The sequence below is a fragment of the Pagrus pagrus genome (genome assembly GCF_965226575.1).
Source record: "Pagrus pagrus genome assembly, chromosome: 16".
Lineage (NCBI taxonomy): Eukaryota > Metazoa > Chordata > Actinopteri > Spariformes > Sparidae > Pagrus > Pagrus pagrus.
Genome location: NC_140200.1, coordinates 20,645,965 through 20,673,801, shown reverse-complemented (window position 1 = coordinate 20,673,801; position 27,837 = coordinate 20,645,965). Strand labels below are relative to the sequence as shown.

The window sequence follows — 27,837 nt, the reverse complement described above, 5'->3', positions numbered from 1 at the left end:
ATGTTTGGAGACGTTAAAAGAGAAAAAAAGAGTATTTGTAGAGCTCAATTTTTTGTGGCTGCGTCCATTTTTTTTTTATAAGGTGCAATATTTTAAATGTTTTTTCAGTAATCCTTATGGATTAGTCAGACATTTTGACATCATCCACCTCAGTGGAATTTTATCTTCAGCTTTATTACTTTTAAGTACAGCAAAGTCCATACAGTGTTGTAAAAAGTACCTCAAAGTCATATTTGAGAAAAAGTAAAGATATTGTGTTAAAAATATTTCTTCAGGTAAAAAAAGAGTGTCAAATGATAATTGTGCTTAAGTATCAAAAGTACAAGGAAAAATAAATGATACCTCTATATACATGTATGTATGTACTGTTTATGGGTCGACCAATTATCAACATGGCTGATTATCAAAATCAGAAATCTTTTTTTTTTTTTTTTATCTGATTGCTGATAAAATAAATACATTTCAAAATGTGCTTCTTTGGCTCTGATGCAGCATGTCATCTGAAAAATAGATAAACAAAGTTTTCTTAGTTAAGTTAAATGTAGTAGATTATTTGCCTCCAAAATGTTATGGAGTGAGATTATAAAGTAGACGAAAACGAATATACTCAAGTAACGTACCTCAAAATTGTACTGAGGTACAGTAGCTGAGTAAATGCACTTAATTACATCCCATTACTGGGTGCATACAATGCATATACAGCACACCATTGAAAGCATACAGTATCAGGCTATAGAATGTCTACAATATTGCAAATGTTATTTTAAAAATATATAAATATTTATCCTCGCAAGTTTGGACCTATTGTTAAATGTATTTCATGACCTCCACCTGATATTTGGTTAGCTGTTATTCGGTGTAGTTCCACGTTGCGCTGGTAGGGGGCGGTGTGATCTCCATGTCTGTACAGTAACAACATGGCGGTCTGATGTCAGCGGAATGTGAGTTTCAGCAGCCTGAGTCAGTGGGAACACCGCGGGTGATGTTGATATTTTGCCATCCGTGAAATAAAAACGGCAGGATTTCTCTGTCGGGTCTGTCGGTGGTCTCTCACGGTGTCATTCCCGGTAGCAGAGATTGGGATTCGATCCCGAGTGGCGAGGATCTAGCTTCCCGGGTTCGGTCCGAGGCGCTTCACCCTTCGCCACCGTGGAGAAAGCCTCCGTGTAGCGCAGGGTGAGTTTTTAACGGTGGTGATAGTATTCCTGACAAAGTGTGTCTGTGAACAGGCGGATTAATAAAGTATTATAGCTACTGAACGTCAGATTATGAAGCGCTACACTCCACAGTTACTTTAGCCTGTTAGCTTTAGCTGTGTGGTGTTAGCTCAATAGCGTGGCTAGAGGGAGATGTGAGTCACTGGGAAAACAAACGACTAACTAAAGTGTGTTACTTAAATAACTTGGTACTTGGTATTTGTGGAATTTGAGACGTGTGCCGAATTTACGAGCGGGTTAAAAACATTAGTTATTTTAATAGTTCATCTATCTCTTACCTGTGTACAGTTGCCAGCGCGACAGAGAGCATTAAACTGTCAGTTTATTGAATGAGGTTTGGTTTGTCAGTCGCAGACAACGCGATACCAACGTGATATCGACAGTATGTCTGGCTCCGTGACACCACGTTTTCACAGTAGGTATTTGAAACTATCTGACGCAAGGTGTCAAGCGTTGTAATAAATACAGCAGAGACGTTCCTGGTGATGTTAATGTTAGTACAGGCTGTCTAATTGTGGCTGACAATTTGTAGCCTCAAGGAGGAGACACTGAGGTGATGAAATTGTAATGATGAAATACTACTGTGTGTGTACAGTCACTGTACATACCTTGAGAAATGAATGTTTGTTTGTACCATATTTTCAGAAGTACTATTTTATGAATATTGTGATTTGGTTTATAAACAAGGTATGTCTTCTATATTTCTTAATTTCTGTCTCTTGTCTGAACAGCACCAAGGCGAGAGTAAGAAGGAACTACTCCACACATGAGGAGGCATCAGTCGAGACAACCACAGCACAAGAAACCCAGGGCCTATGGATCCCATTGACTCTGAACAAGGTTGCCAGCATGCTCTTTTTTCTTGAACAGCTACATTAGTTTACTATCTATTACAAGGGTGTCATGTTGGGAAAAAATAGTTACTTATTTGTAAATTGCTCTGGAATTCATGTAAAGATACTGTAGCAATGGGGCACCCAAAGAGCCCAGTTGGTAGAGCATGTCATCCGCTCTCTCTCCTCCATTTCCTGTCAACTCTCCAGCTATCACAACAAGTAAAGGAACAAAAAGCGCCCCAAAAATACTGAAAACAAATAAAAATTGTAACAATAGGAGCTGAGGTCGCAGGTTGTTGACCACTCTCAGTTATGGAAGAGCATGCCGAGTGGCAGGCTGTTAGCTGAGTGGTGTTGATGCATGATAACAATCTAGAAAGCTGATTGGATTTAATGCATTGTTTTATTTGTGTAGAGACATTCGCCGATATATTTTGGATCTTTGAAATCCCTCAACGTATTGTTTAACATCGTAAACTGTTATTTTGGGCGTTCAGCGTGTGTAATTCAGTTAATTTTTGCACACAGTTGATTAAGTTGAGAGTCAAAGTAATTTATTCATTTGCACAATCTATAAATTCAATAAAGCATAAATAACTTATATTTCTTTCTTTCATTTCTAATCACAATTGCCATAAGATATCAGACTTTGAAACACAGTAACATCATATATGTCCTGTGTTTAAAAGTAGGGCTCCTCAATTAATCACTATGTTTTTTGAATCTCAATATGAGTAGTACAACATCCAAATTGCAGGAGCTGCAGTTTTTTGATAAAGTTACAACATGTCACAGCATACCATTATAAATGAAGCATTGCGATGCTAAAAAAAATGTGTAAAAATCACATCAACATTCAAAAATGACCATTTCCACTAAAATCCTGCTTGACTATCTGTCAAAGTAATCGCAATATTTAATTATTTACTTAGCATATCATACAACCCTACTCAAAAGAATGATTTCTTCTTGTGAGGCTGCAGCCTGTAAGAGCAACATTTGATTAGGATGAATAGAAAGACAGTGAGTCCTTTTGTGAAGCTATAATTGTTAATTTAATTTGTTGTAGTTTATACAATGCTGTATACTGTACACCTGTTGAGTAGTAACTCACTCTCCTCACAGGGCAAGAGAAGCCGTCAGAGCAGTGTTGCGATTTAACACCAACCTCCAGAGGACGACAGCGGAAGAAAAATCCCAAATATTTAGATTATGAAACTGAGGACACGACTAATGAGCAAAGTGGCCAGCAAAAACCACAGAGAAAGAGCTCAGGAGGAAGAGGAGGAGCAGCTTTGAAAAGGACTCCGGCAAAGAGTGGAAAAGCTAAGAACGCCACACAACAGACTGCAGATGTGGAAATAGAAGCAACTGACAAAACACCACAAGAGTCCGATGGTCAAATCTCAGAGGAAACGCCTAAAAAGGCAGTTAAGGCCAAGAAGACCCCAATAAAAAGAACTCCCGCCAGAAAAACTCCCGCAAAAAAAACTCCTGCCAAAAAAACTCCTGCCAAAAAAACTAACGCGACTGATGGAGACCTCCCAACCGAGGAGGATGGAGTTTCAAATACTGTGCAGCAGGCAAACGGGAAACCAAAGAGAAAGTATGTCAGGAAGCGTCCTGCACAGGAAGTGGAACCAGTTACAGAACCACCTTGTAAGGAGGCTGAAGGGGAACCTCCGATTGAACCTGAAGAGGAGCTCACACCAGGTGGTCGCCGCAGGAGAGGTGCTGCTAAAGCGTGAGTCACGTGCAGTCTGTCTTCATGTTTACTGTATGTTGCACTGCAGAACATGGAGATCGAGAGAAAACAGCCAGCAGTTTTCTCCATGCCTACAGTTTAACAAAGAGCAATGTCGTCATTATATAAAAATTGTTGTTAAAATTTCTCCAGGGCTTTGAAGTACCTCCACATTCTGGCAAAAGAAGTATTCAATCATCCCGGTGATGAATCAGGCTCCCAGCCGGGGGCCAACAGCGATGTCACCCGAACAGAAGCAGTGTCAGTAACGGGGCGCAGAAGTCTCAAAGGAAGCAAAGGTACAGTTTCACAACTCCACACAAACGTGTTTTAATATATGTTGCATAGACATTTGAAGATAGTCAATGATGTGTTTGGTGGATGTGTATGTTAGACTGACATCATGATTAAGACGATGGTGTTGTTTTCATTCAGTTTCCAAAAGTAAGGAGGGATGAAACTGCCAAAATCAAAAAAAAAATAAAGAGATTGCTCAATAAATTAATTAATATTCTATTAAATGCTTACTTCTGTGTTCCTTTTCCTTTGCATTTTGCAAAAGAATACATAAATAAAAGCATAGATGAATGAATAAATAAATAAAACATTTTTGATAAATCATAAACATGTGGGAAAGTAAATAGATAGGGGAGTAAATAAAGTGGTAAAAGTATAAAGCAAATTTAAACAGAAATATCACATTTTGTCACACTTTGTCAACAATTATTAATGCCTAGATTTATTATTAGTTTTATTTTTGTTGCATTTGATGACATTTCTTTATTTATTGAGCCATTTATTTTTAGTGTTGGCAGTTTCAGTTAAATGGAGACAGTGGGCCTTAGAACCAGCTGAACAGTACCATCACTGAGGACTATAACATCTGCTCAAAGGTGACATTAGAAGCAGGGTTTCCGTTTTGTGTCTTTCCCCGTCTCCAAAATGTTATTGTCTGAGACAAAAGAAGGAAATTCAGGTTGAATATTATCTGTGTTTATTACCATTGAGGAGAATTTATGATCCAGCTGAGGAATAAATGTTGTTTTATTCACAGCTTACTCCAACTGTTTCTTTTATATTATTAATCCTGACTCCTGACTGAAGGTGCACTGTTGGTGAGCTCATGACAGTGTGGCTATTGATAAGATAAGAGGTCACTGTACATGCTGGTGTCAACATTTCCTCTCATGGTAGTTGTGGGTCAGAGGTCAGGGGCAGGCCAGAGGCAGATATTATATATATATATATATATATATATATATATATATATATATATATAGCAGCACAGCGAGTGTGGCTTTCTACTGGTTTCAACCACTGAGTAACCATTACCATTGACCTTTTCCAGAATACCTGTAGTTATAACCAGGGTTTGACAATTTTAAATTGCTTTTTGTTTAATTGTGTACTTCGTCATCTGAAATGTTTCCAACAGTGTTCAAACCCAGAGAAAACGTTGCATTTCATTTGGTCACATATCGCTGTACCTTCTGGGGAAACATCAGATGATACATCAGAGAGCGAGGAAGAAAGCTGGTGAACGTGCCTAAACTTTAGATAGATTTTCATCGGCAAGGGCAGTTGTTCAACAATGAAGATGACAACTCCCATGATCCCTCGCTTCTTCAAGATGGCATCAAACTACATCCTTGGTTTTTCAGTGTTTGCAGCAGAAATGACATACTGTGCTTTTAGTTAAAGAATTGACCGTTATAATCCTCCTATACTTTAAACAGTGAGGATCCCTACATACTCTGACATGACTCATTCTTCTCTACATTCCTGCAGGACGTAAAGGCAAAAAGAGGAAACGTGCTGGCTCTGACAGCGATAATTCAGACGATGGAGACTTTGTTCCAGGTGTTGAAGACGAGGCTGAAGAGATGGAAGACGACGATGATGAAGAAGAAGGAGAGGCAGAAGCAGAGGACTCGGACTCAGAGTATAGGACAAGAAGAAATCCAGCAACATATCAAGTCAACAGGACCTGGGTGAGTAGTTTTCTCATCTCTGATGTATGTCTTTAATATGTGTTGGCCTGACATATCCCCTTATCACCTGAATGGTGATTATGGTGGTTATTGGTAATGGCTTAAAAGTTATGATCACAGTTTTTCTCACCTTCCTTTAAATATTAGGAAGTTTTCTTCAAAACTAAACTTGGATCTCTGCGGAAACTTCATTAAGAAGTGACCAATGAAACTCATCCAAACCCTCCTTTCCTCCTACAGACAGGCCCAAATCCCAAAACCCCCAACGGGCTCAACACCAGCCTCATGAAAATCGTTTGGGACACCACTGAGACAACCAAAAAATTGTAAGTAGCTTTACTCAGCACTAAGTCTTGTTGTTTTTGCTCACTGTTTTTTTTTTTGAAAATAATAATAAAAAAGTGTTTTAAGATTGAAAGTGCAGCTCTGCTTTAATTATTGCCAGAGCAAGCAGGTGTTGTCTTATTTCATTCTGATGAGTAATTGTCAGTGCTGAGTGATGGTGAGTGGCATTGCATTTATCTCGTTAACTCAGGGATGACATTATTCCACAAATTCACTGACACTGATGTACAAAGCATCACTAGAACAACATACCATTGGAAAAACCAGGAGTTGGTGACTTAACTTCTTGTTATTTTTAGCCCTGGTGTGTGTTTGTGACATATTGTGACGTGCTCACGTGTGTTTTCCAGCCGGGAGGAGCACTTCAGCAGCTGGGTGTTCCCAGCGTGGGTCCCCTCCACCAGTGACTGGCATCCTGTACCACAAAGGTACTCAACCTTTGACTTTTGTTTGTTTGTAATTACTGACATGCATAGATATAATCCAGCATTCTGCAAGAGAGGAGGCTTGTAAGTTGATGAACAAAATGAAGTCATACTTTTACCATATTTTAATGGGTTTTTTTTCATTGCAGAATGCTTTCTGCCATTTGGTGCTACTTACTACTGTAGCCAAGTTTTCATCACTGTGACCGTCTGTTCTGTTGTTACACACTGAGACATCTAACCTCAGGAAGCCATGTTGGACCTTCTCAGGTCTTTAACAGGAGCTGTCAACAGCTGACTTATGTCTCAAGGCCGGCAGTCTGTTTGTCTGAACAAACTGAATGGGTGTTGTTAGTTTGTGTGCTGTTTTATACTGAGACATAACTATGTCACTGCTGCAGCATCTCACTGTAACATATCTGGCCAGTTGTGTTATGATGACATCTGATATACACACCTGGTAATTAAATAGTAGACAGTTCACGTGTGTATCAGCCCCTTTAGGGGTTATGCAGTATGCTGTATGTGTCAGGTGTGCTGGGGATTCTGATATAACATTGAAGTTATTTAAGTTAACTATTAAAAGTGTGTGTGTCTAATTTGTTATTCAGTGATGTGGAGAAATACCTGCCTCAGGAGCTTCAGTCAGTTGCATTCAAAGTGTCCAGACATGGTCTCAGTAAGGAGGAAACGCCTCTGCAAAGACTCAACAGGTGAGACTGAGCAACAGCCAAACTTAAAACATAAGAAATGTTCACCAGCATTTACAGTAACTTTATCACTTTTCTAGACTTATGTATTTTTTTTATAAAGAAGATTTTGTTTCAGACTCCTTAGTGTCATATATAGTGAAGAATTATTTAATGATTTATTACTTCAGAATATCCGTGTTTTAGTCTCCTGTCATTTTCGATATATTATATCAGCTACAGCTAAGAAGCTGTCCACTCCTGCTTATAACCTACAAATAATAACAGAGTGAGAAATCTGTATTTTTAGTTGCTCATTGTACAAACTCCAGAGAATGATAATATTTACATTCTTCACATTGATGCATTCATCTTTTGTAATTTAGCTGCCTGTTGTAGTTCTAGTCTGGGTCTCTGTATAGAAGACCAAAACTGCCAAATCAAGTAAATGAATGGCTTAATAAATAAATTAATCTGCCATTAAATGCATCAAAAATAATATAAAAAATAAATGATTGTGTTAATTGAAAAAAATGTGATACTTCTACTAATAAATGTATATTCCTGTTTTATTTTGCACCTGTATTTATTTGCCACTATCAATTCCTCTTTCCAATTTTATTTTCCATTTTATTTATTTAATTTTAATTTAGTTTTTTACATATTTATATCTCATGTTATTTCCATTAACAGTTTTTTATCCTATTTATTCATTTATTTCTGTATTTTCTTTTGACATTTCTTCATGCCATTCTGATTCATTGTGGGAATGAATCTTGTTTCAGTTCTGCTAAATAATTGCTGTGTTGTGTACTGTGCTAAAAAGCATTGATCCAAAATATGACCCAGATGATTTTCTTTCTTTTTATGTGGTGGATGTTACAAAAAGTGAAAAAGATGTTTTGAGATCAGTGACTTTTTAAAAGTCTGATTTGGTATTTTGAAGTAAAGTGCTTTCTGTGTGTGTAACTGAACAGGCTCACAGCAGTACCTGCTCACCCCGACCGTTGGGACATGGTGCTGTATGCAGGCGGACCTGTCTGGGCCTTGGAGTGGTGTCCTACACCTGACGGTGCTCCGGCGTCTCAGTACATAGCTCTGGCCTGTCATCGAGGGATGGATGACCAGCACTACGTCAACAAGACGTACAGCGGGCCTGGACTCGTTCAGCTGTGGGACATCAGCAAGCTGGAGTACAACAGCAGGTACAGCTGGAGTGGGCGCACCGGGGTTATTTGAGGACTGATCGTGATATGTTTGGGATTATTTTGGAGGCTTTTATGTTGAATGGCTACGTCACTGCCAGAGTGTAGTTTTGGTTTTCCAGCTTGTTCTTTATTAATCAACCATCATTATTGTATTTCTTACCAAATAAAAAAAGAGATATCTATTTTTTGCCTTTGCCACATCTTGTTTCCCCCATCTTGTCTGTTTTACAAGTTACATCTTATGTTGTCCTGCTCATCCTCCACTGTCTCTGCAGACCAGATTCCCAGCCAGCCTTGGCCTATGGTTTGGCCCAGGACAAAGGCTTCATCTGGCATCTAAAGTGGTGTCCTGCAGGAGGCTGGGAGCCTCCCAGCTGTGGCAGAAAGGTAAAGTGCTTTGTTTTCAAAGTGGGCTTCCACCAACATGACTTTTTGATTGCCAGTACTAACATATGTGGTCTGGTTTTGCCTTATAGCTGATACTTTATGACATTTGTATAAAAAAACATGTAAATCCCCTACACGCCCAGGAACCTTTTCTGCCCAGACTGGGTCTTCTGGCGGTTGCCACCTCCAACAGCGTGGTCACCATTTACAGCCTGCCCCACCCTGATGCTCTGCTTTCCAACAACAAGCAAGATAACTCTGGTAGGAACCATTAATAACAAGTATTGCAACACTAATATACTGATGTTATAGTTTCCATTACCTGTTAAAAAAAAAAATCAAATAGAAGTAGTAAACCTTAGTACACAACTCTGACTTGAGCAGATTCAGACACCCATAAAATGAACTGTCTCCAGTGGTCAGCAGAGGGCAGTGTTGTCCTTATAAAGCCTGAAGTCAGTGGATACCTGATTGGTGCTGTAGCCTGAGAGCACACAGGACTGCAGTAAAGCAGCAGATCATGGCAGCATTGTAAAAATTAACAGCTGGACTATGGATTTGTTCACATGCTGCTAAACTCCACCCAACTGCTGATTAAAATAAGGTTTGCTGCAGCGTATTACACAGCTTCCTTACTCGATTTCTTCACACACCACAAAAAATGGAAATGGATAAAAACACCTTAATGAGTTTCTGTATCTGCTCACAGATGCATCCATCTATTGTGTTTTAGAAGAGTCCGACCCACAGCTCACATGTTGTGACCACTATAAAGCGAGAATAGAGATTGAGATTAGGTGCTTTTAGCAGGCGTCACGGTCACTTTGAAGCACCCTGAGAGTGATTTGGTGTTATGTGGATCCATTTGGTGACTCAGACATTTGGAGTTGCCATGAAACACATCCGATATCCAGTGACCTGGACCAGTTGCCTTAACTGTCTCTTGGGAGAGGCAAAGGAAACGCAGTGATAACCAGCAGGAACTCGTGACTTTGAAGATGTGTGGGGTCGACTGTAAAATGCAATATAATCAGTGATACTTGTTCACATCGTTGGATTTTGTACAAATTAAAAGAATTGGTCACTAGGTCCAGTGGAATTATAGAGGTGGAGGCAATCATTTTATATTATAGAGAATCTTAATCATAATCTAGCACTATATATCGTCTTCTGGTTTTACAGTAAAGAGATGTAGTTTTTTTAACTCACCAGGCTGTTCTAATACTTGCTTTTAACCAACTTAGTCATTACAGCCACATTCCTCAAGATTATTTATAAAAAATCTCATTACCTCCACCAAGGAGGTTTGTTGTTTTTTTTTGGTTGGTTTGTCAGAAGGATTACACAAAAACTAGTGAAAGGATTTCCATGAAACTTGGATGGAGGGCGGGTCTCGGCCCAGAATGGACCCCATTAACTTTGGTGTGGATCTGAACAAAGGGATTTATCCAGGAATTCTTTCTCATCTTCTTTAACATTGTGAGATGATTGTGTCTCGGGGGAATAATGCATGGATGTTGATGACAACAATAGTATTTAGGTGGCTGGTATCTATGTGAGTGAGTATGATTGTAGAGAGGTAAATTAAGGGATAAAGATACAGGCACACTGATGCCCAATCCTCACAATAGAGAATTCATAACAAATGAATATTTGGAATTATTGACAGACAAAATGACTTAAACAATGTATTGATAACCAAAATAGTGGCTAACTAATTTTATGTTGATCGATTAATCGCTAAATAGTTCTAGCTCTGGTCTCATTAGAATGATTTCAGGTTACAGGCGTTAATACACAACCTGATTAACTCCACAGTGAGTATGTAATCAATCACACAGCACCATATCCATCATATCAGACTCGGACATCATTAACTGGACAGGATCTCAGGACAGCATCCATGAAGCCCCTCAGCCTCCTCGTGTGCCTGCCTGTGAATGTTTAGAGCTTGAGGGTCTTTCAAACTGTTTAATGCAGCTTTAAGAATAGCAGTAGTTAACTGCCCCTCTGGAAGAAACACACACACATGCACACACAGAACGCTCTCCAGGAGTGTGAGTATATGCTGACATTATAGATGCTGGAGCCTGTGGTCTGGTCTATTCAGATCACTGCGTCAGCTGCCTCTGGGGCTCTGCTGATAGAAGACTGTATGAATGAGATTAATGGGGAGCTTATCTGCCACATCCATCATACACAGAAACCTGGTTATGTCTGTGTGTGCGTGTGTGTGTGTGTGTGCACGCGTGTGTGTGTGTGTGTGTTTATCTGTCTGTGTTGCACAGTCGTAGAAGCTAATCTGATTGAACACTATACCAGTCTGAGATCACAGCATTTCAGAACAGCACACACTTAGAAAATGAACTCTCACACACATTACATTATATCACAGCCGACACAATCTTCACACGTCCCATTAAGCCTTGTGTTCTGGAGCATATCTGCTCTGTAGCACAATGTAGTATGAGGGTTGGATGATAGTTGTTGTTGTAAAGTGATAGTTCTTCAGTGGAGAATACTCATATTCAGCATTTTGTGTGGATACGTAGTACCTCAAATTTGGCAATTTTGTTTCAGGAAAATCTGAAAATTATGAGGATGCCTTGCTAAAGTATTAAACCACTACATATTTCCAGGACATCTGTGTGTGGTGTTGCATAGATATCCACCGAAGGCAGATTTGCCAATTCTTACATACTGCACCTTTTTAAACTGGGCCTACAAAACGTGTAGGGCGGCCCATAGCACCATGTATAAACAGGTCAACAGAAGCTTTAATAGGGTTATGTTAAGCTTGATAGCTTCACCTTCTGCACTTTCCCCAGTGGTTTCTGAGGTGGATATGTCAGAGTCTCTTGCTGGATAAGTTACAAAGCAATCCTTCGTAGCTTAAGAGAATACCCAGAGTATAAACTTAAAGAAGCTACAAATAGCTGGCAGCACCTTTGGACAAAAGCAGTATGAGTCCCACCGCCTCCTGTCGTAAAGATCTTGATTTGGCTAATGCGTGCATTAGTTGTTAGAGAACAAATAAAGAAAGACACGACATATTTTTAACACTACTTTTCTTTTTTAAACACTGCAATATGATGAGGGTGGAACAAAGTAAACTTTGTTCAAGAAGCCGTTCATATGCCTCAGTTAGCTTACATGTAGCCTACAGCTAACAGATGGTCATATAGAGGCATTAGAATTAAATTGATTCATGATGTTTCCACATAAAAACTCCTTGTAGTATGTTTAAATTCTTCTTTAACTTGCCCAGATTTGTATTTAATGTTTGGTCAAACAATCACATCAACACCGTTATTCGCCTATAAATCTATGAAGCACACTAGCAAGAAAAGGAATAGGCAACACAAAACTCCCTGATTTAAGGACACCATTATGGAGGAGCTCAAGCATAGTCATTCATGTGTTAATATGTAATTGAAACACAGTATATTGGGTTTCAGCAGACTCCACTGTACTACACTTGGCTTGGTTTCACAATTAAGAAAAATTTCCTGTGCAGTTTGGACATAAAAAGCTGTATAAAACCTGACATTTCCATCCCTTTTCTCCCCTTTTCCCCACTGCTTCATGGCTCCTGGTTTCCATTTTATTTTGTAGCTACGGGTCATTGGGTCACATATCCAGAGAGCTACTCCATCAGCCCCCTGCTTCCAACCATAGGTTATAGTTATTGGATAGAAAGGTTGCAGAGCGCTCACATTTGAGGATACGGTCGCTCTAAACACACACACACTTGGACTAATAGTAAGCTTTTGAACAGGGTCTAAGTTTGTGTTGTGTTTTCTTTTTCCCAACTGGGTGGTGTAAACATTGCTTCAAATCTTTCTCCACTCTTCTAAGAATTATAATTCTTGTTGGGAAATATTGAGTACCCATTTTTTTGTTGGCCAAAAAGTACTTCAGTTAAAATATGTTGAGTCTACTGATTTCAGCCTCTAATATATACAGCATTATTTAATTATGATTTAAACAAATTTAAGGACCTTGCTGTCCTCAATTACAGCATCTACCACATGAATCTCATGAATTCCCATGTGAAATATATGGGATTACATGTGAAACCCATTGGTATTATATTTGATACCCATTGGGATTATATGTGAAACCTACATAAATACCCATGTTACACCCATACTAATGCTCATGTTAAACCTATGAGACCACATGCGAAGCCTCTGGAATTGCATGTGAAACACACCAAAAATGTGATCAACTAACATTCACATGAACTTTTGTCCACCAGCCTGAAGCAATTAAAAAAATATTTTTATATTTTTTCAAATGCAGGTAGGATGTGGACATTTCTGTAGGCTCTCAACAAATAACTTGCACACTGACTGTGCTGTCAGGTGTGAATTTGAGCTGCTGACGTGGAGTTTATTGTAGCTGGAAAATACCTTTCATCATGTCGAGTGCTCTAAGAGGGCAGACAGGGAAATGTATTTTGAACTGGCAGTAGGGAGGCGGGGGAGGGATGGAGAGAGTGAAGGTACATTTAACCAAGTGAAAAATAACCATCGAGTAGCTTCACAGCTCCTCACTTATTTTAGCCTGACATGATGAGTGCTAATTGAATGTAGATTAGCTATCCTACATGACCATGGGTGGAAAGAAATTCCATGAGATTCAGTATCAGTTAAAAGGGTCAAAGGTGAAATTGGCTAAAAAGGGTGTGTGTGTGTGTGTGTGTGTGTGTGTGTGTGTGTGTGTGTGTGTGTGTGTGTGTGTGTGTGTGTGTGTGTGTGTGTGTCCCAGTCTCACTCCGCCAGCCCGGTGCTGTTTTGCGACAGATAATTATAAATGGCTTTTGTCTTTCCAGTCGCCAAAATGAACGAGCGAGTGAATGAGCAGAGGAGGCTGTTAAAGCTGCAGAAGTGGAGAGCGGGGGTGTTGGAGGTGTAGAGGCGTCGCGTGGAGAGAGAAAAAAAAGACAAGAGGGAGAGAAGTGAACGCACATAATTTACAGCGCCGTTCTCCATCAGACAAGGATCTATAATTGAAATGACAAAGAAGATGCATCACCGAGCCAGTTGTTAGTGTTGGAAGCTATGAATTTTAGGTCTACTAGCTGACACCTCTTGTATCCCTACTCTGTCAATCATCCGAGACTTACTTGGGATTGGGCGGGGGAAGGAGGTGCGGGGGTCACAGGAAGGCCACGTTGGAGCGCTTCTTTGTATGTTGTACTTTTCTCACAAAAACTGTCTGTGTACGATGCAGGCTAATTACCATCATCAGTTATACAGGACTGTTGGACTTGGTCACGAGAAAAAAACCTGTGATTTCAGTTCATACAAGGCCCAGTTCTGCAGCATTTGATGCACACACTTTTGCAATAACATTGAATTATACTAGTTGTTTAAATACATCGAAATCTAATTGGTTTATCAAGTTTCAGATCATAAAATTTGCCTGCTGTATGTTGTCAGAATGATTTAATTAGAAGTAAGTTTAAGTAGAAGAGGGGTTTTTTAATGTCTGAGTAGGCAAGAGGTCTTTGACAAAAAAATCATTATGATTTTAACAACAAAATATAAGTTTTAAAGTCAAAATGGTAATATGCGTTCACTCTAACTAGAGTTGCAGTGGTATGCCATTAAACTAAAACTTACATTTGCGTGATAAAATTGATATTTTGTTAACATATTACTTCACATATTTAACATAAAACAACTTGTGTGCTCTTATTCAAAAATCTGATACGTTTGCAGTCCTGCTAATATCACAGCCAAGCAGTCCAAACCTGCGTCAGACTCATCTTGAGGTCGTGAAGCCATATTGGAAGACGTGAGTTGACATATTCTCGTTAACGGCAACCCTCACCCAGTCTGAACATTGGTCCGGACTTGATTTAGGACACAAGAGGCTTTTAAAAGTATGAGTGTGTGTTTTTCTGAGGCCGAGGTGAGTCGATGGAAAGTGTGGAGGAGGATTGAGGAGGACTCTGTATTGATCTGAACTCTCAGTAATCTAAACTGAAGGAGGTGAGGAAACTAATGATGGGGAACAGTCCAACACCTTTCTTTTTTTTTCATTATTGGATTTTACATCTATTAAGCACAACAGTGATCGTCAAGGCAGGCACGGCAGAATTACTTTTAAAGTGGTGCTTAACGTCCGGTCATTTTTTAACCACACCAGGGGAGGGGCTCTACAGATGGCAATATCAGTTGGTCTGTCTGTCTGACAGTTTAGTCCAGAGTGTCTCAGCTCATCAGACACTCATCAGATTTCTGCAGTTGTTGCCTACCATATGCATTGTACCTTTTAGTTTATCGATCCCTTTTCCACACTTCATTTCAAGTCAGGATATCTCTGAAACTGCTGATGGAATTCCCTTCAGCCTCAGCTTTACTCTGAGCTCAATGTTAACGTGCTTTAAGTCAGCAAAGTTTCAGCGTCATATGGACTCTCACTGCTTTTCTTGTTCAGACCCGCCCTACTCTGCCTCTGCTCTGCTTCGTTGGTTGAGTTGTTTAGGTCTTTACATACTGTGCTATTGTAAAATGATGCTTCACAGCTGGGTGTGGTCACAAGTAGTTTATGGTGGATTTGGTTATACGTGCATACTTGGTTATACGAGAATTGAACTTTGCAAAACATAAATGTAAGTGCAGCAAAGCTTTTCATCTATACAAGATTAAACTGTGGTCAATTGTCAAAAAAACAAACCGTACAATGCGTTTTCCTAAACACTTGACCTTGATGGAAAACAACTATGGAAAAGAGATCTGCTGTGCTAAGAGAATCCAAGTGCACCTGCAGATTATGTGGTGGTGGATGACTGGTGCGTTGCTTTAAATGTTTTTCCTGAAAGTATTTGTGGGACGACATTATCTCCTTTCCTTTCATGAAGGATGGTCCAGTGTACCCCTTGTTAAAGGAGATAAAACAGGAAGCACTGATGCTTTGCTTAGCATTTAGAAAACACGACTAGCTCTGATCATGGCTGCCACTTTAATACTTCCTCCAGCAAAAAAAGACCAGTCTACTGCAGCCTCAGTGATGAGTCGCTCTCTCGTATGGTAGAAATTGCATGCGAAATCATTTTTTTATTACACAAACACAAGACTATATGGTGTCATACAAAAAAGACAATTGGGTGCAAGAAAGACTAAGATAAGGATCAAATAAAATAACATCCATGTGACAGGTCTAGCACAAATTTTTTTTTTTTATTTAGTCCCACTCTTCACACAGAATTTTTTCTCCTATTTCAAATTGTGTTACTACTTTGTCAAGTCCTGCAGCTTTGCAGCAGCCTTTCCAATTGAACATTAAACATGCTCGACCCTGCACAGCCAACTAAGGCAAAACAGATGACTGCTATAAAGGTTTTCTATATTTATGTTCAATACAAGATTCTAGCTTTTTGTTTTCTGGAAATGCTCATTGTTATGCTTAGTTTTAATTATTACCAGTAAACAATTTCTAAGTGTGATTTCTGTTTCTCTCCGCAGCCGGTCAACAGCTGCCAATATACCAGGTAGGTTCGTAATTAAAAAACATTTGTCTTTCTCTTTTCTCATTTCCTCTCCTGCTGTCACCATCCTCTCTGTTTATGTTGATAAATTCTGCCCACCCACACTTTACGTTGTGAAATATGTACAAAAAACAACAGAATGCTGCAGGAAGACATATTGTCCCACCCTGCTATATACTGATGTTGCAGTAACATTTGTGTGTTCCTCCCTCTTGTTGTCTGCAGGCAGCAGGAGTGTTAACACTGAAGCTCGGCGCCTTCAAAGCTCCTCGCCATGAAAAGAGTGGACAAGTCCTGTCTATGGATTGGCTGCCTGCAAAACCACACGATATAATGGCTATTGGATTTTATGATGGTGTGAATTGATTTCTCGGAGATGCTTTTGATGAATTGGATCAGTGTTTGAAAGAAAAAACAAATGCACAGTGTAAATCCCCTTTAGGTTTATCTGCATGCTTCTGGTGTCAGAATAGCACATTCCTTCTTCTTTTTATGGTTTTTGTCTTCATGATCTGGTGGCTTTAAAAGACATGTTCTTCTCATCTTGATTTGTATACTGGTAGCTTTACAATTTGAGCTAGTGTGTTTCTATTTTTATACAGTGTTGTGTGTTAAATTCATGCGCTCTCTCTTTCCTCCAGGTGTCGTAGGTCTGTGGGATCTGTCCTCCAAGTCTGCACTGTTGCGAGTGCGAGAGCCCGACAAGTCGCTCAGCCTGCTGCCTTATCGATGCTTCCTGGCTCACGACCACGCCGTCCGAGCTCTGACCTTCTGTCCCGCCTCCAGGTAGACACTTTCACTCAGATCCAGGGCTACACATAGTGTTAGGGCACTCACATTAAATAGATTAATCATCACTAGTAGATTAATTGATAACAACATACTTAGTAGTTGTAGCTCTGATATAAATTTGTCTATCGTCATATACCATTCACATACACCATTTCTGAGGAATATATCATCATGCCCCCTCATGGACATGATGAAAAATCGGTGTCGAGGCTGTCATTGTATCAATATTCAGTGCCTCGGTATTTAATTTTCTGGATTAGACATTGATGTCTAGTTATTTTAACAAAAAATAGGCGTTTGTTGCTAGATTTTCCTTAAAGCTTAGTATTTACACACAGGATTTAATTCATCCAAACGGAGTCCCACATGAAAATAATGAAAAATTTGCTCCTGCACACTTTCAACTGGTGCAGAAGTGCAACTAATGATTATTAATCTACTGATTATTTTCAAACTTAATTGATTAATTGTTTAATAACAAGTAAAAAAATTCAAAAATGCTCATCACAATTTCCCAGAACCCAAAGTGACGTCCTCAGTTTGCTTTTGTCCAACTAACAGTCAAAAACCCAAAGAGAAAAAGAAACGTTGCAGATCTTCACATTTAAGAAGCTGGAATCAGCAATTGTCACACATTTTGCTTGTAAAACTACTGAAGGATTAATGAACTGATCATCGCAGCTCTACTCTGATCTCACCTGTATGCTGATGCTGCATTGACATTATATCATTTTAACCATCATTAGTCATAAACAAATGTGTAATGAAGGAAAACTTTTCAGATTTTCAATTCGATCTATAGTAGGCTTTGGAAATATCCAGAGTTTAGTATCACAATATTGTCCTGCCCAAACATCGCAATAGACAATATTATCATCTGCTACTCCGAGCTCGGGATTCTATTTTTCATGTATTTGACACACTGGGAATCTTTTTTAAATTATGGATGCTCCTGGGTGCTGCAGTGAAATACAGAATTGGCACTCTTGGGTCGATTACATATTTAAAATTTGAACTTCAGTTCAAAACATGACAGAATAGCATACAATATTAGGTGCAGCTAGTCTGTCAGTGGTTCCCCACCTCGTCAAATATAGTAATGAAAAGTGTAAGTGTGATATGAGCATGTCACAATTGCAAGTAAGTAGGGATGATGTTTTATATCCGCATATTGAAGTTATTATTGCAACAGCTTTAAATAGATATATGGTGGTTGGTCTCACATGCTATAAAACAGGACATATTGAGTTTATTTGCATAACCCCAAATCATAAAACCAGTTTCAGCAATAAAACAGCCTCGTGCAGGCAAAGAAAAACTCTTTCATGAGAATAATCATAGAAATTCTTGTCACAGAAGAGAGAAAGAATTTCACGGACTGCAGGATTGTCTGATTGCTCGTTTATCTTTTAAAGGTTTTTTCTCCATCTACTTTAGTTTGGCAGTTTTATTCACAGCCGCTTAAAATGTGGGTTAAAGGCAGCTCTGGTACTCGCAGCCAAAGGCAGCGCAATAAATCTTGGAAGCAGAAAGATGTGCTGAAGTTTGGCAGAAAAGCCCTTGCTCCAGTGTATTCAGGCACTAATTCAAAATGTGGGGTACAAGGCCGGGCATGAAGCCATGTCCTCTCGAAGCCATCACTATTCAGAAGAGGTAACCTAACTTATCTCTCTGCTACTCAGCATCCACTGACCTTCAGGCTGCACCCTTCAGTAAGATATTCCCTAAATTACTCCAAAGTTGCCCGGCTTAAGATTTTCAGACAGTACAGCCCAGGAGTATTGGAAGAGGGAAATAAAACCAGTTCTATCCACAAAAAAGCAAGTTCACTCATACAGTAGCTTTCAATCTCTTTGTGTTTTTGGCATTTATTGTCTTTAATTTGTCAGGAATAAATAACTCAATACAAGCTGCACATATCTGATTGCTTCATGGGAAAGATCTGTAAAGACACATTTCCAGGCTAGTTAAATCAATCAATGCAAAGTATCTATGTCTTGCTTGGACAAAATCCTTGATTTCATACTATATTTTAAGCTGATAACAGGCTATTGATTTACTTGGCTTTGTGTGGCTGTTAAGAGTAAGGTCTAAGTCTGTAACAGTCTCACAGTTTCTTCTTTGACATTGTATCTTGTAACTTGAAGAAAGGCATTCAGCATAGGGATGTCCTCATCATGTTTATTTGGCCCTTATCCAAATGTGAGTTCTTTAATAGTGTGTATCTCTGATAGGGAGCCTGATCCAAAACTTTTTACTATTTATTTAGTGTTGATTAAATATGTATCCGACAGATCAAAATGACATTTATAGCATTCTAAATTTGGCAAACGTTTTTAACCAACTACTTGATCCAAGTACCCTGGTCCCCTGCCCTGTTCAAAGCGATATAATTGACCAGCTTGAATTTTTGATATGATAAAGAATCTTAGCCAGCTCTTGAAATTGTTGTGAAGTGATCAGCTATATGGAAGACATATCACTCTGTTTGAGTTATTGAAAAACAAAAACACTCACTACCCGCGAATGCAAAGCAGTGCAGCAGAGTGATGCTGCTTCTACCTGATAAACAAACTTGACTGAGTACAGACACCGTTTTAGACAGTAGAAGGTCTGTGGTGCCTGGATATGATAAGCTGCAAGAGCTTTTGTTATTTTGTATAATTTAAGCTACTGGAAGTATAGATTAAACAGAAAGGGGCCTATGATGGACCCCTGTGGAACTTTAATCAACTGTACTAGAAAGTCCAACCAACTCTAGCTGTGCACTGTGTTCAGTTATGTGAAATGGAGCAGTGAGATCCAATAACACCATAACTATTATTAAAGTATTAAAACAATTGCCTCTTTAGGTGTCTACATGCAGGAATTTCTTGATCCCAAATGACATTATTCTTATTAGCCATTACTTTCTTGCTCATAACTTTCCTCATATTACTACATCCCAGATTCTGATTTATCCTATATATGACTATGACTGTGCACAGAGGTGAACACTGACTGGCCAATATCTGACAGGTGATATAAGGTCATAGCCGACCATTTCGCTTTAACCCTCATAGAGACGCTGTCATCCTTGTGAAACCTCTCTCTGCTCCATTACTCTGCTGATGAATGTGTAGCTGAGAAGAAAGATAGAGGGGTCATTTACATCACTAATGTCTGCTACAAGGATTCACTGACATGACAAGGGCTAAAGCAATGTCCTCGGATGAAATTGGCTTCTTATTAAAAACCTGATATTGGCCAGTCAGAATGTCATCCACCTCTGATGTCAAAGAGTTTCCTCTAAACTGCCTCAGTAGTTGTAGTCTGTTAAATCAGCAAGAAAAATCTGCACCATCATTTTGTAAGGTGCTGACAACCCACCTAAAAAATGAGTAATCTGGCTTTTGGGGTTACATGATGTAAATGTCTTGCCTGCCTCGACAGTTTACGGAAAAACGCTGTAATTACATTTCTAGGAGAAATGCTGAAAAACGTTTTTTGAGAACATTTGTTAAATGCATATTGACCATCAGGTCAAACTATGATATATCAGCATCAACTTGTGTTCTGCTTTTGCACTATTGTTCATTGTACTTCCTTGCTGGAGCAGTGACCCACTGAAAAAGTACAACTGTCCCCTCCTCAACAATCCTACTTGCCTATAGAGCTTTGTATTCACATTGCATGCCTGAAGCTTACATACCGTTTAGTAATTTCTCTAGGTAATTAATGTTGCCATTAACATTACTGCAGCATTGTTCATCTGTGCGCAGATCTGAGAACAAACTGATGAACATGTCCTTCTTTCCATTATTTATCACTTACTGTGTTTGTGCTTCACTCTAGAAAAGTTTTTTTTCTCTAGAGGCTGACATAGAAAATATGAACCTAAAGTTGAACCCAAGGTGCGTACGTGAATTACAAGATTAATCCTGCGGAGAGAGTCACCCTCCTGGCAGCAGAGAGGAAACATATCTTGTCTGGATCACTGCTTTTTAATTACATAGCCATGTTGAAAGAGATAAAACTCTCCCTCTCTCTGTTCCACGTCTGCGTTTCCTTTCTTTTTTTACACCTGAACAGTCATCTTTTCTCTCTGCTCTCCACATTCACACACCACAGTTTTTGTCACAATGAAATCTGGTTGTATTGATTGCTCCATCTTCATTTGTTTTATGGCAGACACAGCTGTCAGATTTGATCAATGTAGGGGGAATGATGCATTCCATTTCTGTGTTGAAGCTTTGCTTTACAAATAAATGTATATACTCAGTAGAGCCTAAATGACATTAGCTCATCACAGTAATATCGTTATCATTATTGTTCCTCCACCAAGGATGTTTGTTTGTTGGTTGGTTAGTTTGTCAGCAGGATTACACAAAAACTACTGAACAGATTTCCAGGAAACGTGGATGGACGATGGGTCTCGGCCCAGAATAGACCCCATTAACTTCTATTGCGTGGTTCCAGATAAAGGGACTGATATTTTTGTCACTTTCTTTACCATTACAAGATAAGGTGACATTTTCATTAATTTCTCAGGGAATAAGGATCCTGATGAAAAAACTCAGGTGTACGTAGATGGCTGGTATCCATGAGTAGAATTTGATGAAGATCCTAAAAATGTATTATGATAAAAATCTTTTATTGTGTTAAAATAAATTGTATTTGAATTAAATTAAGAGTAATCAGGTTTTATACTAGATTAGGCTTGATTGTATCACAGGGGACTGTTGGGTCTTGGCAGAGGTTTGCACTCTACAGATTGCCATTCTAGTTGTCTGTTGAGTTATTAAAGATCCTTCTCCTTTTCTGTCAGATTCCTGTTGGCGACAGCAGGAGAGGACCGCTTCGTGAAGACCTGGGATCTGAGGAGGCTCTACAAGCCCGTCACCGTTCTCAAACGCTTTCTCACCAATGAAATTCATTGGCCATTGAACGCACCTGGTGTCATGATGGCTCAGGAGAACGCCTACGCAGCGTACGACAGTTTTATTGTTTTTTACTTGTCATACAGCTAGAAATGTGTATAATGTAACTGCCATCACATGACCGCTGTAATGTGAATTTGCAGTTTACGTAGGATGGATGAGATAAGGGATTAGACAGTTTCATTGTGCAAAAATAATTTCAAAAATAATACACTCTTTATTTAAAGAGTGTACATGAGGGTCATTTTCAGATTTCAGGATGTTTCATTATTTCTTCCTCTCTATTCCTTTCTTCCTACCTGTCATGTCTGTTTTATGTGTTTGTCTAGGATTGGCTCACATGGCGTCCATTACTTTGACCATGTAATGCGCTCCATCTTCGCAGTTCCACGGACAGGCACTCTGTGGGTGAGTGTGATTGTGCTGTAATCTTCTAACCGTCAAGTCAGTCATTGACGTGCCCTAAATCAGCCGTGGGGCACAAGATAGATTAGCTTTGCTCTTCAGGAAGTCCTCGAAATGTGTCTATGACGCTAATGTTGGCAAGGATGAAGAAACACACGGGGGAGGGATGTCTGATGTAAACCCAAACTGAGCCCTGTTTTCTAAATGTACCTTGTACCAGGTCAAATTATCCAGACTATGAAAAGATAGTGCCTCATTTCCACATAGCTCTGTGTACATGCAGTAAACCTGAAGTATTTATTCTGCGATCTCCAATGTGTTAAGCTAACAGCATGCTAGCTGTGTCACATACAGAGTGAATGCATAATGTTAGTGGTTCATACGTCTTTCAACAAAACATTTCACAAAAATTCCAACCTCTTAACATCTTTTTTTTTTTCATGCATTATTCCTCTGTTTTTCATGTGCATATAAAACAGAGAAAACTGTGGTGCAGATTGTATCCATGAAGAAATACATTTCCCTGCTTTGAACACGAGCATGCAACCGTTGTTAAAGACATGAAACAAAACTTTGTGGAAATGAAGCGTAAGGCTGCTGTTATTCTATATTTGTAAAATCATCCCATGAAAAGACCAAACCAGCAGTGCATTAGTTCCCCTCAGCACTTTCTGACTTCCCTGCCTTGTCTCAGTTGCATAAAACTGAGACAAGGTACATAAACATAAATTTTCCTCAAACAACTGGGCAGGTTTTGGCAAATGTTACTCAAACAGGAGGAAATAGAGTTTTGTTTGGGACTATTTTCAGTGGTGGATTAATACACATTCTCCGCTCTAGTGGGTATTTATTGCATCAGGATGATATTTGTAGGATTGGCTCAATAAACTACATTCATTTTGTGGAGACAATGGAGCTCTTTGTCACAGAGGGATATGAGTTTTGGAGTGATTGTTGGTTTTGGTCTGTTCATTGTGTTTTCAGAGCACCTTTTGTGTTGTTAGTTCAGTGGTGACAAAACCACAGCAGGTTAAACTGATACATTCTTGGCATTTTTATGTTATTAAACTGTAGAGCTAGATTAGTCAACTCAATCTACCTTTAAATATTTTACATTCACTTTAAGTCATTTAGAAACCAGTTTTCTCCACTGAAGCGACTCATAAGTTAAATTGCATCATCTGTCAGCAAAATCCTAAACAAGACAGTAATTCACGCGGGAAATAACAAATATCTTAATGCTGATTCGTCTCTTTTTCTTTCATTGCAGTCTATATCTTACAGTGATTGGTTGAACAGCGTGTTGACGTCAGACAGCCTTGGTGAGGTGATCTTCTCCGTGTTACCTCAGATAGCCTACACTCCTCAATACATCAAACGCACGCTGGACAGGCGTTTTGTAAGTTAACTATTCTTTATTGTATTCTCTCTCCTGCACTTCTCTTTTCTCTTTCTTTCTTCTACCTTGTTGTAATCACCTTTCAGATAATGATTCGATGTTATGTGACTGTCAAAACATACATTTTACCATTAAATATTGGATTTAATTGAAGAATTTTCAGTTTCAAAGTAGAAGCAAATATGTGTTTCCCTTCAGCCCGTCTACCTCACATCTCTGGTGCCTTATGATACAACTAAAGAGGAAAATCAAGAAGTGGGAGGAGCGGAGGAGGAGCAGGAGGGAGATGCTGATGAAGCGCAGGAAGGAGGAGAGACAGAGGGAGCGGAGGCTGGATCTGAAGGAGGAAATGAGAACAATAATGACAACGGAAGAGACGGAGGACGAGGTAGAAAGGACAGAGGTCCCCCTCTGCGGTTCCAGACGTACAAAGAAGCTGTGAAGAAATACAGCCTCCTCCTGATGGACAATGATATGGTGGGTATATTCAAACACTAAGATGTAGAGTGCTTCACACAAGATAACAGATAAAGTTATGATCAAAGAAATTAAAGAGGGAAACAAATAAAATACCAAATTGAATGTTTTACTCACTAATCCATCATTGATTAGTGATGATTAAAATGATTTGTTATTGTATTTTTAGACTCATCCCTTCTATACATGAACCAATATGATAATCATCTTCTCCGACTCTCAGGAGACCTTTGCTGGAAGCGAGAAGCGAGCTGTGTGGAAACGCATGAGAGACACGGAGGTGAAGGCGAAGATGAACATGGATGAGATGCCACTGGCTGCACTTCACAAGGTATCCACACACACACACACACACTCAGGCATTATCAGACTCCTCTTCAGCTCAACGTGAAGAACGAGGGGAGAGAAAGATAAACACTAGGACAATGAAGAATAGAAACAGGTAAGGGATGGAAGAAAAGCCTCTTCCTCCTCCCTCTTCCTCCTCCTCTGATGGGCAGCTATAAAGACGGGCTGAATGTAATGATGTGTAAAATGAGAAAAATGTCACCCTCGGTGGAAGGAGGGAGGGGGAGATGGAAAGCGGCCATTTGAGGATTTGATGTGTTTAATTTTAAGAGAGGCGGAGTGGAGGGTGCCGCCATGCCCTCTGGGATGAGATGATGGACGGGCACTTCATGGGACAGTCTGGAAAACAAAACGCCACTGGGTGTTTGACTGGCTTTTGGTCTGAAGGGGATGGATAGATTAGAAAGAGGAAGAGACTGAGCGAGAGGAAGGGAAAAAATAAAAGAGGAGGCTCAACAGGAGGATTTATAGTGATGAAGAGAGGGACGGATGAGCGTCAGTAAAGACAGGAAGGAGGAGGCTGGTGTTGACTCAGGAGGAGCAACAGCTGAGTCACTCACAGGGGAGACAAAGAAAGCTACTATGAAGTGGGTATTTGTTTTTTTGTGTGTTTAAGTTTCTGATGTTATAATTCCTCACTGTATCTTTTCTTTCTCCACTCACAGCAGTGTGTGTTCAAACTGTGAGAAGCTTCAGATTAAAGCGGTCTGCAGCTACAAATAAAGATTGTTGCTTGATATTGTGAGCAATTTTTCCTCCTCTTCCTCCTCCCTTCAGGTGCGTTTCAACCCCAACATGTGCTGCCACACCTGGATGGCGTCCGCAGGCCAGACAGGGCTGGTCAGGCTGAACTTTTTGAGGAGTATGATCAGCTCCCAGTCCGAGCAAATAATCAGAAAGAACCGGGCTCAATTTGATGCACTGTACTCACCAAAAGACTCGGAAGAGGAGGTCCAAACTGTGACAGACGATCTATAGCAGGAGCTCAACTACAAGGTGGATCACACTGTCACACGTGGTTTATGATCCACAAAACTGCAAAAACATGTTTTTTAAGAATGATAAAAACAATATCAATATGTCATCAGCAGATACAATGAACTACTGTATACATTTACTTTTTAACAGCTGGGTTTTATCTTGTTTCAAGTCCAAAGGCCAACAACGACGTAATGATCATAATGATCGACCAATTCAACTTTAAAGTTATGAAGGAGAAATTATTTGCAGGTGTTCTTCAACAGTAGCTCAGTGCTACACTTGCTTGAACTCATGTTGCAAGTTAAAGGAACAGTTCACTCTGTAATAAAAATTTTACAGCAAAACAGCGTTGCCGCATTCTCCTTAACAGCTGAAGTAGCTGGGGACTTAATAAAATAATATCAAAAAAATATATATAAAGACTCCATACATCTCTTCTAACGTAATCCAATTCTCTGGAAGCCCCAGGTCCCAAATTGATTCGAAAAGATGTTATTTACACCCTCGTCCACCCACTTCAGGCAGGGTGCACGCTAACTCTTTTAGCTTAGCAGCTACAGTGAAGATTTTGGCCAACAATAGGGTAAAAATGACATATTTTCAAATACATTCGGGATCTCTGGGCTTCTGAAGACTTGGATTACTTGGATTGTTTCGGAGAATGCTGCATCACTGTTTTGCTGTGAAGCTCCAGAAATGTTTTGTGGACTTCACCTGACTTTCCAACAGCATGGGGCGAGTAGATAATGACTGAACTTTCAGTTTCGGGTGAAGTGTTCCTTTATTGGAGAGCCATTGGTAAAACTTTCCTCCTGTAGCCTCACCACATCCTCAGTCTAAATCCCTGTTTCCACTGTTCCACCATTTTGTCGATCGTCATGTTTTTTTGTGTTCAGGAAGTGTGATCAGCTGGTTAAGTGCCTTGCTTGAAACGTACCGCATTAGCAGTTTTTATTTTTAAGTTAGTCCAATAGGGCTTTAGGTTGTTCCAGTCTCTCTTATTTGGCAAATACATTGCAAGTGGCAAACATGGCTGTACATCTATTGTTGACAGCAGATAATAGAAATGTAAAAAAAAAAGTTTATTATAATAACAACTGAAAATATCGTTTTTGCAGCGCTACAGTGATGTCACAGTGTACCTCAGGGTGTGTCGGTACACTGTGACGTCACTGTTGGGTGTGGTTACAGGTGCAACGGAATTGAACCTGCTTAAAAAAGTGAATCCATACAAAATACCAAAAACATAAATCCCTTTTGCCACTTCCACGAGGCAGACATCACTCATTATTCTCCAGTGTGTCACTAGTTTGTGTGGAAATTCTGACAAAAACTGTTTCTGGTCACAAAATGGAAGATACAAATTTGCAAAACATGAGAAGCTGGAAACCCTGAAACCTTAAGACTTTCTTGCACATTATTTTGATGAAACTCTTATTTTATAATCAGCAACACATTCCAGTGCAGTTATAGTTTCCCTCAAATCTCCTCTCACATCACTGTCGATGTTTTAAAACTCTGGACTGAGTTTCAAAATCTCAACAGCAAGCTGGGAAACATATTGGAGCGTATGTTCGAGCTCATTTTTGCTGCTGAATTGATGTAATTTTTGTCTTTTACCAACTCAGGATGTAACTGAGAGGAAATACTTGAATTTTTTTTACTCTAACACTGCTGGATGTAATGTTTATAAATGATACATTTTCATTGTTTCTGTCTTTATCTGTTAAACCTACTGCTGTTGTTGTTTTCGGATGATTCGATTGTCTTGTTTATTTTTAAAAAATATATTAACAGCTTTATTTTGTAGTCCACAAAACAAGTTGGGAAATGTTATTATTTATAGACAGGTGTCTCTTTTTTTAGAGCCGGTCTAAACATGTTTTCCTCTAAGTTAAATTAGGGGTTGTGATGAGTTTTGTTTTTTAAATTATTTACAAATGTCATTGACAGTTTCAGAATGATGTTTAGTGAACAACAGCAGGATGTTGTCAGTCATTAAATATATTTCAGTCCTGACAATATTATTGTTAACTTGTAAATCATATAAAAGCATCAGAATGTACAGCACCTGCTCTTTTCTTTTTCTGCTCTGTGGCTATTTTTGAAATGTTAGTTATAATAAATGTTTTTGTAATAAAAGATAAATATTAAAGTTGAGATTGAAAGTACA

The 27,837-nt window shown here is 39.3% G+C and overlaps 1 protein-coding gene across 1 annotated transcript; it reads left to right on the top strand.

Annotated features, from left to right (window-relative positions):
- The first annotated feature begins 901 nt into the window (after positions 1–901).
- On the top strand, positions 902–27,837 carry gtf3c2 (general transcription factor IIIC, polypeptide 2, beta). The gene is made up of 20 exons (XM_084377458.1): positions 902–1,176; positions 1,949–2,057; positions 3,179–3,797; positions 3,951–4,096; positions 5,586–5,788; positions 6,029–6,114; positions 6,484–6,561; positions 7,170–7,271; positions 8,225–8,452; positions 8,731–8,842; positions 8,986–9,103; positions 16,321–16,346; positions 16,569–16,698; positions 16,985–17,129; positions 21,943–22,104; positions 22,384–22,462; positions 23,730–23,858; positions 24,057–24,335; positions 24,559–24,666; positions 25,461–27,837. Exons 2-20 carry the CDS (start codon positions 2,033–2,035, stop codon positions 25,659–25,661), a joined length of 2,976 nt encoding a protein of 991 aa, XP_084233584.1. The 5' UTR covers positions 902–1,176; positions 1,949–2,032; the 3' UTR covers positions 25,662–27,837.

What these genes read in the sequence shown, in the direction of transcription:
- gtf3c2 (XM_084377458.1), top strand. Translation starts at nt 2,033, where the DNA reads ATGGATCCCATTGACTCTGAACAAG. An exon ending in AAGCTGGAGTACAACAGCAG is followed by an intron (nt 8,453 to 8,730) that starts GTACAGCTGGAG and finishes CTGTCTCTGCAG; the next exon opens with ACCAGATTCCCAGCCAGCCT. An exon ending in GGCTATTGGATTTTATGATG is followed by an intron (nt 16,699 to 16,984) that starts GTGTGAATTGAT and finishes TCTTTCCTCCAG; the next exon opens with GTGTCGTAGGTCTGTGGGAT.